Source organism: Biomphalaria glabrata, chromosome 5 (assembly GCF_947242115.1).
Source record: "Biomphalaria glabrata chromosome 5, xgBioGlab47.1, whole genome shotgun sequence".
Lineage (NCBI taxonomy): Eukaryota > Metazoa > Mollusca > Gastropoda > Planorbidae > Biomphalaria > Biomphalaria glabrata.
Window position 1 is genome coordinate 13,837,350 of NC_074715.1, and position 15,241 is coordinate 13,852,590.

The following is a 15,241-nucleotide window of genomic DNA, read 5'->3' on the forward strand; positions in this document are numbered from 1 at the left end:
AGATGGGGGTAGTGGTGTGTGTGTAGTCAGCCGACGCAAATCGCCCCAGGCCAGCGCTAGACGAGCGGTCAAGCGTGACGAGTTACGACTGTCAGCCGAGTCGAGGGTCAACAGGACAGTTCGGGAAGGATCGCCGACGTGAACAAGAGCTCAGGAGCGTCACGAGAGTTATAGTCATCTGACCACCTAGAAACGTCGAGGGGCGTTCTGTCCGGTTCGAGAAGGCCAGTAGGGACCCTATATAAGAGCGAAGGTGTCGCAGTCAAGATGGTCGAGAAAAGGGGCTCAATACAGCAAGGTTCAGAAAGCGGGTTCACGACAGGAGTTCAGAACACGGTCGACTACAGCACAGTTCAACTGTGTGGTTCTGTACGGAGCATTACGACGGTTCAGTGCGGAGTACTGTCAAGTACAGTTGAGACGAACGGCGTCTTGATCTTGGTCTGTGATCGAGTCCGACACAACGAGCCCAAGTGTGTGAAGTCAGTCCCGAACTGTTGAACCCAGTGCAAGCCCGGAACGAGACGGAGAGGCCAGCGCAAAAGACTTGATACGGCGGAACGGTGTTATCGGAGAGATATTTGTTATCGCAGAGCTATTTGTACTGTTCTACGTGCTGCCAATTGTACAGTAGTGGCTGTTATTTATGGACATTAAACCTTTACGTTATTTTGGAGCCCTGACTTGTCAAGTTCTTTAAGTTGGTGGTGTATGGTGCAGTTTGCAGAGAGCCTGGATAGTGAGATTCGTAACAATATATATATATATATATATATATATGTTTTCACTTACAAAAACATCCTCTGCTTTAATCAACTCATCTTGTGCTTCATCAACAAGTGTATAATTTCCTGTAGCTGTCAGAATCAAATTAGCAACTCCTGATGTGAGGAATTAACAAAATATGTTACTGAGAATGAATTTAATATAAACATCTCTCTCTCTCTCTAGAATGCAAGAACTGCTACATACTAGAACATCTTTACAAATGTAAACATAAATAACTTTACAAACATGAATAGTAGTTGGCCTTCTTCAGTTGAGGAATAGTTATGGTTCATACTATATAAATCAAATGAATGCCAGGGCATCAGCCAAGGTGAGAACAATTTAGCCTTCTTTTCTAAAGTTTTAATTCAAGTTTTTAAAAAAACATACATGAAACATCTTCTATTACTGATTTTATTGTGGAAAAAGATTTCTTCAATGAGCCTAGTCTGACTAAACAAATCATAGGCCTACATTTAAAAAAATTTGAAAAGTTGTCAAAGTTTAATTATTTTTCTAAACTAGAGATAAACTTTAGTAAAATACTTTTTTTTATTTTAAATTTAGTTTAGTTTTAACTTGTTAAATTTACATTAGTTTAACTTGTTAAATTTAGATTAGTTTAACTTTTTAAATTTTTAATTTAGTTTAAATTTTTAAAATTTAGTTTAGTTTAACTTTTCAAATTTAGTTTAGTTTAACTTTTCAAATTTAGTTTAGTTTAACTTTTTAAAGTTTAGTTTAGTGCCCATCACCAATGAAATATGGTTTTGTGTAACAAAAGGGCCAGGCCCCTATCTGAGATTAAGTAAGCAGACTCAGTTTCCTCATAAGATGTGACCTCTAGACAGTGTCAACACGCAGTCATAGCAAGGTATGTCAATCACTTCTGGCTTAATGTGTTCAACTGTCTATCTATAAACTCAATGTGGTGACCTCTGATAGACCCACACCACTTGACAGAAGTCTGGTCTGTCACATAGTTGAAGGAATTTAACATGTTAACTAACCCACTCAAAGGTAATGCACATTTATAATGTTAAGCTTCATTTCTATTTATATTAAACATGCCTTGTCTTTGTAAAAAAAAGATGTTTGGTGCATATTCATATGTTTTAATGCACATTATTTTATTCATATAGAAATTTATTAAATAAAATATAAACAGACATTGTCCATGTTCACTTTATACTTAATAATGTAAATTTAGGTACTTCTTTGTACTTTTACTTTCCAGCCAATTATCCTGCAGTGATATCTGGCTGGAGCCAAATATGGCTGGATAGTGAAAAATGGCCAGATATCCAGCCGGAGCTGTCACAGTCCAGTTTTAGAACCTCTGTGACATGAAGTGACACTCAGTCACCTATTGTAATATTCCGTGCAGAGAACACGAGAATAAGTTAAAGGACTCTAAAATAAGGGTCAATGTTAGGCAGTTAGTGAAGAACTCCAGCAGAGAGTGGATGTAAGATTTTCTCTGTCTGTAATATGTACCTTAATGAATTTGATCTTATGTTAACTTGAGAGATTTCTTTGGACTTATATTGTGAACATTTCATTGATGTGATTACTTATTCTACACGACATGAGCAGCCAGTATTTATTGGCTTGTATGTTGTGACGGCTGAAGTCGCCAGTATATTTTGTGAATTATATTTTATGTATAATAAAATTATCGTCTGCTACAAGAGCATTTATTAATGTTTCGGAACGTTTGTGCTTGAAGAGTTCAGTACGCTAGTATACTCACGCACCTGCAAATATAGTGCGTATCTGAAAGTATCTACTTAAGGAACAATACCTACAACACACGGACACATGCACGTCGTCACGCCTACAACTAAAACTAGGCAGCGACAGGAGCTCAGCTCAGGTGCAGCCTTAATTGCTACTTACATTATTATTTATCACATACTGTAGACATACTCATAAAACTATTCAACAAACAAATACCCTTACCTGTGTCCCCAGAACACAGAAGACGTAGAAATTTGGGAATGTTCAACATGAGAGCCACTGCTTCTCCAGCCATGAGTGCTTTATAATCAGTTGTGCTAGACAGAAAAAAAAAGAATGTATATGACCAATATTGATAATCATAATTGAGTTTCATTCATATTAAGTAAAATGTATTCCTCAGTAAATTTAAAATCATTGATTTACTATACAATATCAGTTCAAGTCAAATTTAAGATATAAGAGCAGATAATACAGAAGAATGAATGAGTTGTGCATCTTTTTTTTATTTTAATAAAAGTCAGACTCACTAATAAATGCTTAAAAATAAGTTACATTGGTTCAACAGTCTGTTAAATGTGGATCCATAAAAAGACACAATCTCTCTTTGTGATCGTATTCAAATTTGATTTTGAATTGTTAGGATAGATACTTGAAATGAAATGACAACACTTTCAGAATATAAACAAAGAACTAGATTCTTTAACCAGCCACATCTTGGCTCACAGAATAGTGTCCCCTATGCATGGGCATAACTCTTCCTACTATATTCAATATACATAAGGGGGGGGGGGGGGGTAAAATACAATATTATAAGAGTTAATGAAAGAGATGTAACATTCCATCAACATGAATAATTGCATAATGTGTATCCAAAAAAAGTGGGGAATACAGGGTGGATAAGTGAGTGATAAGCTAAGTACAGGAGAGTGGACCTAAAGTAAGAAAGTTAGGCAAAGCAATAAAATCAAACAGAAAAACGAATGGAAACCAAATTAGTTCAGCTAAATGCATGCAGCACAGCAATCAATATATCTTGTAGAAGAATGTGGGATGCATGGTCGAGAGGATATGTACACTTGAAGTTGGCTTGGCTTAGCTACCTATGAAGGGGGGCTCGAGATTGGGCACCTGACTCAAGCAGAGTTGTGTTTAATGAGCGCCTAAAGGCAGCACGGAAAAACCTACTCCCAGATACCCCCTTTCCCACAAATGAGCTTGGAACATAGCACTCTGAGCATGCTATAGTCATGAAAGTAGAGCTATATAAAAGCTATAATTTAATTTTAGTAGGGTCATCAAGTCAACTTACTATGGGACTGGTTTGACTTTGTTCTGGTTGGACTCTGAGGTTTGACTTATCCATGTGAGACGATCTACTGCATAATAGAGACTCATGAAGAGCTGAGGGTACAAACCTCCAGTGTTGTTCTGTGATATAGAGAATCATGGGATATTCTTCAGCATTACTTATTGGCCAGTGACAAAAAGAAAATTGTGTTACTGTTCTTTTTCTTTCTAATTGAAACAATAAACCAATGGGCAAGTTTGGATTTTGTCTATGGCACACAAAAACTAAGCAGTCAAATAGTGAAAAATTGAAAAAAGAAAAAAATATATATATATACTTTATAAAAAAGAGAATTCCTTCTTTATACAGCTTATAGAACAATTACTTTAATATATTTTTAAAAATATGAAACATTTTTACACACCATCATCCTCCCCCCTTCATTCCACCCTTCCTACCCTTACCCTGCAGACAATATCCATCAACCTAGGCTTGATTACCAGAGTTCATGGCTAAAAACCCAAAATCTAGGTTGAAACATTGGCAAGCATAAGTCTTGTTGCTTTTTTTTTTCTCTCTAACATCATCCCTAATTTATATCATCAAATTTAGGATGGGAGCAACACCTGACGAGGCATGGTGGCTGAATGGTCAAGCATTTGGTTTCAGACCTGGGGGTCACTGGTTTGAATCCTGGTGAAGACTGGGACTTTTAATTTCAGGATTTTCAGGCGCCTGAGTCTACCCAGCTCTAATGGGTACCTGATATTAGTTAGAGAAAAGTAAAGGTGGCTGGTCATTGTGCTTGCCACATGACAACCCTCTTTAACCATAGGCCACAGAAACAGATGACATTTACATCATCTGTCCTATAGATTGCAAGGGGATACTTTATTTTACAACACCTGACTGCTTAATGTAACCAAGGGAAATGTATATAAAGGATGCATTTAAGGGGAGATATTCATCCATTAAATTACAATCAAACTCATGCCTAAATTGCACTCAAGGCAATGACCTAACCATGTTGACAAAGACATTATGCAGTTAGCTAAAGACCAGTTATATCAAACGTATCACTCACAGAGTCAATATGAATTTGTTGGGGATTTATTTTTCTTCAAAATATATTGTTGGTTTGCACCAGATGGAATGGAGGTGCTGAGTAAGGCTAGATTCCAAAAGAACTTTGTGAAACAAAAAACTTTTAGTGAAAGAATAAATTAAATACATGTATATCATTTTTACCACATTATTATCTCTGTCAACTTTGGCAGCATTAAGTAAAAGGCAGATAACTCTAGTTCTGTAAATTGGTGGCAGCAGAAAATATGACATTATGTTCACATTTCTGAAACAGTCATTAAATAAAAAAAAGTTCAGAAAAAAAAGTAAGCAATAAAAGTTTTCATTTTTGAACTAATGGTAAAAAACTAGCTTGTATAACGTCTCAGAAATGTTCCTTTTGTACAAGTGCAAGACTATCATTTTAACTAATAAAATCACAAATATCTTGGCCAGTAATGCTAAATTTATACTGGTACTTTTAAAACCAGAATATATTACTTTAGATACTGTACAGTAACTCACCCTATAGTCTCAAGCTGTGATACATTCAATGAAGACCTGATCAAAGAGGTAGGCAACTGATACTCCAGTGATATCTTGTAGAACAAAAATAAATGCAATTACATGGTGAAGAATTTAATAATTCAGAGTCTTGGTGTATTCACCTTAAATTGCAGAAGGGCATGATTACAGTTTTTTTAATGGCTGCATGGTTGTGCAGTATGCGCCTTGGACTGTCATCTCACTGACCCTGGATTAGATTCATACCCTGCCCGCTGCCAACCCTGTCATCATGCAGGAAGTTTGGCATAGGAAGTAGATTATCTTCAACTCTGAAGGAACATCCAAAACATGTAAAACATTTCTAAAATCTGTAAATCTAAAACCATTCCCAATGAACCAATTTAAAACGTTAAGACAAAGTTATAGTTTTTTTTTGGTTTGCATGCTTTTGCCATAGATTAAAATGATAAAAATCATCAAAATACAGAGCCCTCAATGCCAGTAGACAGAGTTTTTATGCTACTCTTTATTTGAATGTTAAATAGAGTAACTGATAAAATGTTGCCCTGAGGCATCTCCTGGTCATAAGTGCCAGAAGCAGATTTCCCCATTGTTACCTGGAATTTTCTTTCCTTCAGCTATTTCCCCACAAAGCAGGGATTGTGTCCCCTTAGCCTTATAAGCTGAAAGTCTTGCAGAAGGCCAAGATTCAAGTTTGTATCATAGTCATTTTCTATATCGAAAAATACAGCTACCAGATGCTGTTACCTAGAAAATACACCCATGATATAAGACTCCAACCTTAAAAAGTCTTCTCAAGGGTCATGGGTTTGAGCAATGCATGCCACCATTGCCCATTATCCTATGGGAGGTTTGGGCTAGGATATAATAATGTTCAATTCTGAAGAAACATCCAAAACATGTAAACTAACAAACAAAGAAACAGATGAAATAACTGGATTCTCATACATTATAAATTTGTTTACAAGCCCAAACACAATTTCTATTGTTTTCCAACAGATAATATTAAGTTCTCTTTTCTTTGAAGATATATATCAGCTATAAGATGTACATGTTTTAAAAAAAATATGGGTCATTCAAATTATCAATTTTTCTTTTTACATTTTTAACTTAACAATCACAAAATATCAACTTTGAAAAAAAAAAAGAACATTTGTTGACTATTATTATTAATAATCCAATATTATATGAGAATCTGCTTACCATCATAAACTAACGCAAATCCACTTACCACCAATAACAGAAGGAACATATTGCATCTTTCTGTATCTGTCTGTCTTTGCTCCAGTAAGTTTTCCAAGAAATTTCCAGTTATTGTGTTTAGTATTGGATCTCTGTTAAGAAATATTAGCTTTCTGAGTATAGAAACATCAAACAACCAATCTAATTCAACTAATTCTTTGTAAGGAAATGGTGATGTACTGGCCTACAAACATAGGGCTACTGTTCTGGGCAGAAGAAAAGGGACAAGCTGGCACAAGACAAAAATGGGGACATTATCAAGATAGGACAAGACTATCCCAAATCTGTATTGATAGCATCAATGACCATGTTGAGTTTACTTATAAGTCATCCAATGGTACTCATTCAAACAGTTACAAATGTGCTCTGAGAGTAAGAACAAAGGAAGAGAAAAAAGCAAGCCAATTTCTAACTTTGTGTTTGACTGAAAAAAAAAATTTAAATAAAGACCACCACACTTTTACCCAAACATCCCTGAACAATTCTATTCCTCTTTTCTTACATTATTTATGACGATTTTATGTGTCCCACAAAATGACCAACCACAGTCACTTTTCCCAATGTCAGGTTCCCATGAGAAATGGATGGACTCAGATCCCAAAATGAAAAATCCCAGTCTTCAATAGGATTAAAACCTGGGACCCCATCATTTTGGAAGCCAAGCTCTTTACTTTCTCAGCCACTGCACTTCACTCCTTAACATTTTAGTATTTAAATATTTGTTATTTCCACTGTACAAGTAACAAATATGTTCCAGAATAATTTTTTATAGTATTTATCACAAGACATACTTTTTATCTAACTCTGAAGCCCAAGATAAAATGTCCTCCTGAGTCATATGTGTGAGATACCTCAAGCGCCTTTCATCAGTATCTAGAAAAAAATACATTCAACATTCATAACAGCATCTATTTTTACAAAATTTTTTGGTATTTCTAAAAAAAAAAGAACAAAACTAAAAAAAAACACAAAAGTAAAGTATATGCTTAAATAAAACCTAGCAACCAACAAAGAAATTACTTACGTTTTGTATGTTTCTCTGACATTGGAAACTTAGAATATATATATTTGCACTGCAGAACAACAAAGTGGAAAAAGCAAATGAGTACAGCTTGCCTAAGTAGATAATACATAGACTTTTGGCTAGATTTAATAAATAATGACGATTTCATAAGTTTTCAATAGATGTTCTTTGTTAGAGTTGGTAAATATCACTACTTAGTGTTCTTGCTACTCAGTATTTGCATCACTTTATCATCTTAAAGGTCGTGATGTTAAAAGAAAACTTTCCACGTAGCTCCTTCTTTATATCAAATATTGATAAGTAATTTATATAGTGAAAGCAATCATTACTGAGTCTGAGTTCTATCATGTAAACAGATTGTAATCTCCAAAAATTTTGTAATGAAAAAGTGCTACTAACTCTAGCCAATCTAGACCTAGCATTAACTTGGAATGTAGGCCTAGATCTATTGGGTAAAAATTTAGGAAAGTGGACAAAATTTTAGCAGAATTCTTTAAAATTTTAGGAGACTTTTCATTTTTTAGATTTCAGGAACACTACAAACACTGGATTACATCTTTGGAATGCAATACCGTCCCACTACTGACCTGTTTACTCACAACTCCCATAATGCCAATGTTTTTGACTGCTGTTGTTCTGAAAGTTTTACCCATTTTGTGACGCTGAAAGAAGAAGTAAAACCATAGAAACTGAAGCAAACATAGAGTTCAGAGAAGTGGCTCAAATTGTAAAATCTAGATAATAGTTTCAATATCTATGATAAGAAGAAACTTACTATTGGGTGAGAAGTCAATGCTGTATCTATAAAGAACTGATTCACATGAATCCTCTCCATTACTAAAAGTTACAACAACCAAAAAAAAAAAAAGTAAAAATGATTTTTAGCTTAGGTTTAAATTGTGTTTAGTATTCATAAAACATTTAATTTGATAAAAAGAAAAAAAAATGAGACTGCAAAATGAATGGACCTCATTCACCAATTGCAAACAAATACCCTTGAGCCACATCCATGCTTCCTTATTCTCTTGTATACAACTTATGACCTAAATCCAATCAAAAATAGATATTGTATTTTTGTTGTTGTATCGTCATCACATGAATGAGGTCCATTGGTAGACTACAGTGTTAATATATATATAAATAGCAGGTGTCATTGTTGGACAAAAAAATAAAAGAACAATGGCAGAATTTAACAAATTATCATCTTGACTGTACACATAAAATATTTATATTTTTGAAAATTGTACTCAATAGTGACATTTCAAAACATGGGTATTTAAAACAACTTGTACTATTAAGGTATTGTTTGAGGCCTATGAACCTAAGATTTAAAAATCTACACTTAGAAACCTTAGGAGAGCATGAGTTATTAAACTAAAGCTATAACAATTTTGAAAATTAATATAAATAAATAAACTTTGTTTAATCAATTTGTTTTTATTATTAAAACAATTTCCATCACAAACCCTGTATTAGTAATACAACATAATTATTGCTAATATTTTTTTAAATTTCATTTTTACCAGTAACTAGGCGGCCGTCTAAATCCCATATCAAAGGTAGACAATCTATCACATGAATACGATCTAAAAATAAACATTGAAAACATCAACTGATTTACTGACTTAATGTAAATACATTATGATGATAAAAACATTAACATTAAGATAATTCATTTAAATGTTGAAAATCATAACGAATTTAAAAACAAAGAATCAGCTATTTAAAAAAAAATATTTTTCCAAACAAATTATTTTTTTTGAGAATACTTACAGTAAGGATCTGAATCCAGCTCAGGGTTACCATGGAGACTTATACTTAGAAAATGAGCATGTCTAATTTTTTCAAGGTCAATCCACTTCAGGTTGTTATTTGAGAGTATGACAGTTCCCAGAGCAAGATAACGAGAAAGTGCATTGAGGAAACATATCTAAAAAAAAAACCAGACATTTGTAAACAACTATTGGTGACACATAATAAAGAAACAACAATGTTCTACTTTTTTATGTATGGTTGGGAAAAACAACAATGTTCTACTTTTTTATGGTTGGAAACTTAACCCTATTTGGCCTGAACAGCTCAGCCACAGAGCTGGTCAGATGGTCAGTTCTGTCAATTTAACCAGATATGTCAGGCACAATGGCATGTGGTGGCTGAGTGGTAAAAGGCTTAGCTTAGAAATAGAAAGAAGCTTCTTTCACCAGATTAAACAATTACGGGATAATGCCGTTTTTTTTACCGCGCATAGGATTGACATTTTCCTCATTGAATGACAACCCAAAATGGACAATTTTTGTCTATATATTTCAGGAGATTTGTATGAGTTTTATAAAAATTTTAATATATTCCGGATATTTCCAGGACTTTTTGTATATTTTGCAATTTCAGGAGATTTCCAGGAGCTCCTGGTAAATCAACAGGAGGCAGCGGGAAATCTGTTATAAGTTGTACAATGGTTTAATTTAATAATTTATACACCTAGAATTAGCGCAGGTCCTATGAAAGTGTGGGGCCCACTGCGGTTACCTAAGGCCGGCCCTGCAAAATAACGGTGTATGCTACGCCGCCGGTCAACTAGTAATATTAATGAATTTTAATACTTTAGAAAGGGTCTTGTACTTTTTGCATGTTGTTTTTTTTCTGTAAGCTAATCCAAGTCTTAAGACATTAAGCTCGTAACATTTTCAAATCAGGCTACCTTTAAATTTAATTTCATATTTCAATGTAAGCCAGCTTAGTTATATTAAAATATGTTTTCTACATTTCTTTCCTGCTTCTTCATAACTGTTTTATGGTCAGAGAATAGTGGTTTACTTTTTTTTTTATTAAGGTACATTTCTTATTTTATATGCTAGAACAAATTTCTATAAGTACTCCTTCTTACATAGTGCCATTAGAACATGTAACAGGTTGCCTGAATCAGTCAGGAAAACCAATGACTTAGTAGAGTTCAAGTCTCTAATTAACATGCACAACTGTATTAACTTATGGATGATACGAAAAGGGTGTAATAATCTTCTTATTTTAAGGAATGTTTTTAATGTATAAGATAAGATAAAAGATTTTTATAGGTATGACTGATAGATCATTCTGCTTGGCCAGGGATATTGTCATAAAGGAAAATAATTGGTGAAGGTGGACTAAATAATTAGGAGCTTGTATTCCGAAACAGAGTTTTCCCAAGTCACAATTACTTGAACATCTAATAAGTTCAGGAATATTGCACGGTTATGAGGTAAAGAATTAAGAAATAAAGATATAATTACACTGTTGTTGCTAAGGTCTAAATACCAAAGTTGCTTCAAATTTTCCAAGCCCTCATCGGATTCCAAATTGTTGTTTCTTGCCTTCAGCCAATGAAGATTCTCACACTGATCCAAGTGTTCCAGTTTCACTGAGCAGATAATAACAAAAAGTTAGTCTTGTAAATATTTATAATATAGCTTGATATTCTCACTTCATGGAAGTTTCCCAGAGAGACTTAAAATATATATATTTTTTTTAGTGTGGGTCCTATAACCAATATTGTTTACTTTCTGTGACCTGTTAACTGGGTTTATTAAGTATATTAAATAGAGACTCAATTAAGCAACCAAAACCTATTACTCTCTGCTATACAGTTTTACCTTAACATTCTTGAACTAACATGATTAGACCATCTATAATTAATCCTGCAAAATCTAGTCAGTTTGAAACATAATTTAAAATAATAGGTCATTTGGTAGATTTGCCAAAGGTTCTGACTGGTCAAGTAAGGAGTGTGATGTAATGGTATTCGATTTCTGGGATTAAGGATGAGTGCAGTGTTTCACATGACTATAGTAATAGTTCTAAGCCTATTATAATATTTGGAGGTGCTGTGGCTGTGACTTCTGAACCAGGAGATATTTAATTTTGGGATCTTTGGGCACTTCTGAGTCGACCCAGCTCTATTGGGTACCCGTCATTAGTTGGGTAAAAGTAAAAGTGGTTGGTGATTGTACTTTTATTATAATATTACATATAGTTGGCTGGTTGGCTAGCTTCTTAAATATGTGTTTTAGATACTTAGAATGGCACCTTGAATATTATGCCTACATGATTGTTTTTTATTTTAATTCCTTGACATCAAATGTTTTTCAGTGAAGGGGTGTAAGTGTTTTATGGATTGTATTATTAATAATAATATAATTATATATAATCTATTAGTACTATTAGGCCTATCTAGTCTAGACTAGCTCTAAATTGTAAATGAAAGGCCTCTGAAAGGGGTTTATCACACTATAATCACAGTGAAAATATTCATATAAGTCATATCTATATGTAGGCTTTATAATATTGTTTGTTTGATGTTTCTAGATTTTAAGTTTATTAACCTATTAGATGTACTTTTGTTGTTAACAGATATAGATCTAGATATATAGATCCAATTATTTTTATTTAACTAGAAATCAGTTAATTATGATTGTAATAGTAAATATTATAATAATGCGAAACTCGAAAACAGCTTAGCAACGGCGTCTCCTTTTATTATTATTTCTTTAATAGAAAACGAAAACTGACCGAGCTCTAGTCCTGACAGGTCTAAGCTCTTCGCAAGATGAACTGGTACCTTACAGCGTTTTCGAATGGTCTGAAAAGTCAAAGTAATACTATTTGAGTTAACGATACTATTAATTAAAAACAAAGCATTAAATTAAAGATGTATGCAGGTGTTCAAAGACATCTAGATCTAGTCTACCTCTGGTTTGAGCTTCATTGTAAGGCCGTGTAAGGCATTTATTTGTTTTGACGGGAAATTAAAATATCCGATTACACTTCCGTTTGTAATCGGATATTGATTTCTTCAACTTTATTGACTGTCTTTGGGAATCGGAAATATGCTTGAAGTAGAGATTCAGCAAAATCGTTCTATGATGTAGCCAAAGACTTTTATATATAAATGCTGAACAACTGAAGAAAACAGCACACATTTTTTCTTTGGCACAGTCTGCAAAAGAGCTCACAGTTCAGCAGCAATAAAGCTGGCTAGAAGAAGAAGAATTGCTGTTAATCTAGATTTATTACACATTTTATTAGATGACTGGTCCAAACTATAATATTTGATACTACTACGCGTCATATAAGCTTTGTTTTTTGTTAAAAGTAATTTTAAAATACTTTTCTAATTTTTATTAATGTATTTATATTGAATTATTATAGCTCGTATGGAATGCGCACTGGACTGTCGTCTCAGTAGTCCCGGGTTCAACACACCCCAACACATCCGAAACATGTAGTTCTTTTTTTTATATTAGTGGGTTAACGTACGAACAAAGGGGGAGGTAAATATGTGAACTCGTAAACAAAATAGTTTTTTTTTTTGAGAAATGTCAGCAGCATGGCTCGAGATTTAAACCCAGGAAAAAATGAACCGCCAGACAAACAAGTTCCATTGTACCGGTACCTAAATATTATTTTCTAGTCCTTTACTTTTTGGTTTTAGACGAATTTCTGTAGGCCTTTTAGTATCAAAAACTCTTATCCAGTTCAATATGCTTATATCTCAAATCCCAAAAGTCGCAATTCTTAATTTATAATACTTTCAGTTTAAATATTGCATGGATACGGTTACGAGTTTAGATAAATCTAATAGATTTATTTAGCTTTGGATTGAAACGTAAAAAAAAAAGGACAGAGAAACGATCGAATATTCTTTGCTCTTGATTATGATGTCCAAGTGTGTCTGATGTCGTCGCTTGGGGATAGCTGCATATTTATTTTCACTGACCTCTAACTTATTTATTATGGCATCTATAAAAGGGAGCGAAGTCTCATCCGCGACTGTTAATCAATGGCATAATGTGAGAGCTGTCACTTGTTTGCCGAACGTGCTTTTAACAAAACATACATTCGCTTATCTCCTCATTGTTTTGGAGTCTGTTGCCTAGCAACACCTTGTTGTGCCAGTCTTTTAATCTTGTTATCCAGTTATTCGTAATGTTTCATTATAACATTTTAGCAACAAAGTGAGTGAGAAATTAGCAATATACGATGAGGAAAACATGATTCTGTATTTCTTTATATTAGCATGACAAAAACAAATCACGAAAATCAAGGGACAAATGTTGATGATGATGATGATGATGACGATAATGATGATGATGATGAAGATGATGACGATGATGATGACGATAGTGATGATGATGATGATGATGACGATGATGATGATGATGATGTGGCCAGGACAACGACCAAACCGCTGGAGCTTTCCACAACAACTGCATTGGCTCAGAACTTCATTAGGCCTCGGACTAAAAATCGAAGCTCTGCATGGATACAAACAATGCAAACTCCAAACATTCTAATCGACAGTCAAGCGCCTATAACCACTTGACATGACAGAGGCAGCCTTGGCAGTAACCGGGGCACTAGAAAGAGATATATCTGGAGCCCCTGGGCGAGTGTCGTATGCGGCACGATAGGATTCGTAAGATTAGGCTTCCAGGGCAATGCTTCTAAGACTTAGAGCTGGGAAGGAAGCCTTTGTTAGAGGAGACGATTAGATCAATAGGGAAGCACCCGTTGGGGTGCTTTTTAGAACCTAGTCCATTGCACTGGCGGATATGGAAGAAAGTCCCAACAAACATGTCACTATCCACATACCGTACATCAATAGACCCTGTTTTTTACGGCAAACACCTGATGTGTTACAGAGAAGGAATATAGGTGAGTTTCCCCGGTGGGCTAGCCTTTGACCTCGCTTCTAACCCCGGCATTTTGAGATGCGAGCCATCGGTAATAGTGATGTTAAGCTTCCATCTGCTTGGATCTTTCCCAGACAGAAATTGGTTTAGACAGGCAGATGGAGGCAAGTTCCCATAGGTCTAGAGCTCCAGAAGTCTTAGACTCAACTTTTAGGACAATTATAAAGCTGAGGCTACAGAATCTACTGACCGTACCATAGTGGTCTCTGGCTTGACTAATGCCGTGCTCGTAGGCCTTATTGTTGTTATAAAGCGTAAATAATACCTTATGCCAGACAACATAGGCCTCTTGGTGACATTTGAGTTGTAGGCCTAATTGTTCTTCTAAATACATTGATTTAGTGGCCTTTAACTAACTTGATAATTAGAAATCTGTTGCACACACACACATACAAAATTAGATAGTAAATAATTTTTATTCTGTGGCATTTTACGTCTCGAGAGATGATCTTTTCCCTTTGCAACTTCTTGTGTGACTAAAGAGGCCAATTCTTGATACACAGCTGCGATCGCAGGTTGGGTATATGTAATCACCAGGCGCCGTTGCATTTTCACCCTTCTTTCTGCTTCTGTTGTGTATGACATCTGCGATCCGTGACCCTTCCTTTATGCTCTCTCCATGTGGATCTATCCAGTGCCACCTCTTCCCTGGTGCTAGTGTCGATTTTGAAGAGCTTCATGTCGCGTTTGCATACATCCGTATAACGTAAGAGTGGGCGACCAGCGACTCTCCTGCCCTCTACTAGATCGCCATACAGAATGTCCTGTGGAAGTCGACCTACTGGCATTCTACGAACGTGGCCAAGCCAGCCAAGGCGTCTGCTGCTGATAACAGAGCGGATGTCCTGGCACCCTGCT

The 15,241-nt window shown here is 34.9% G+C and overlaps 1 protein-coding gene across 1 annotated transcript in view; it reads right to left on the bottom strand.

Annotated features, from left to right (window-relative positions):
* Positions 1–12,477, bottom strand: part of LOC106061450 (uncharacterized) — a 33,656-nt gene extending 21,179 nt beyond the window's left edge. Inside the window, exons 1-15 of the mRNA XM_013219603.2 lie at positions 12,379–12,477; positions 12,201–12,270; positions 10,925–11,052; positions 9,432–9,588; positions 9,182–9,244; positions 8,434–8,495; positions 8,246–8,320; positions 7,659–7,707; positions 7,426–7,507; positions 6,624–6,726; positions 5,390–5,463; positions 5,048–5,150; positions 3,821–3,939; positions 2,731–2,825; positions 793–881 (exon numbers count right to left, since the gene is read on the bottom strand). Coding sequence (XP_013075057.2) covers positions 793–881; positions 2,731–2,825; positions 3,821–3,939; positions 5,048–5,150; positions 5,390–5,463; positions 6,624–6,726; positions 7,426–7,507; positions 7,659–7,707; positions 8,246–8,320; positions 8,434–8,495; positions 9,182–9,244; positions 9,432–9,588; positions 10,925–11,052; positions 12,201–12,270; positions 12,379–12,396 — 1,287 coding nt within the window. The 5' untranslated portion in view covers positions 12,397–12,477. The remainder of the gene's footprint in view (positions 1–792; positions 882–2,730; positions 2,826–3,820; positions 3,940–5,047; positions 5,151–5,389; positions 5,464–6,623; positions 6,727–7,425; positions 7,508–7,658; positions 7,708–8,245; positions 8,321–8,433; positions 8,496–9,181; positions 9,245–9,431; positions 9,589–10,924; positions 11,053–12,200; positions 12,271–12,378) is intronic.
* Between the last annotated feature and the right edge of the window lie 2,764 nt (positions 12,478–15,241).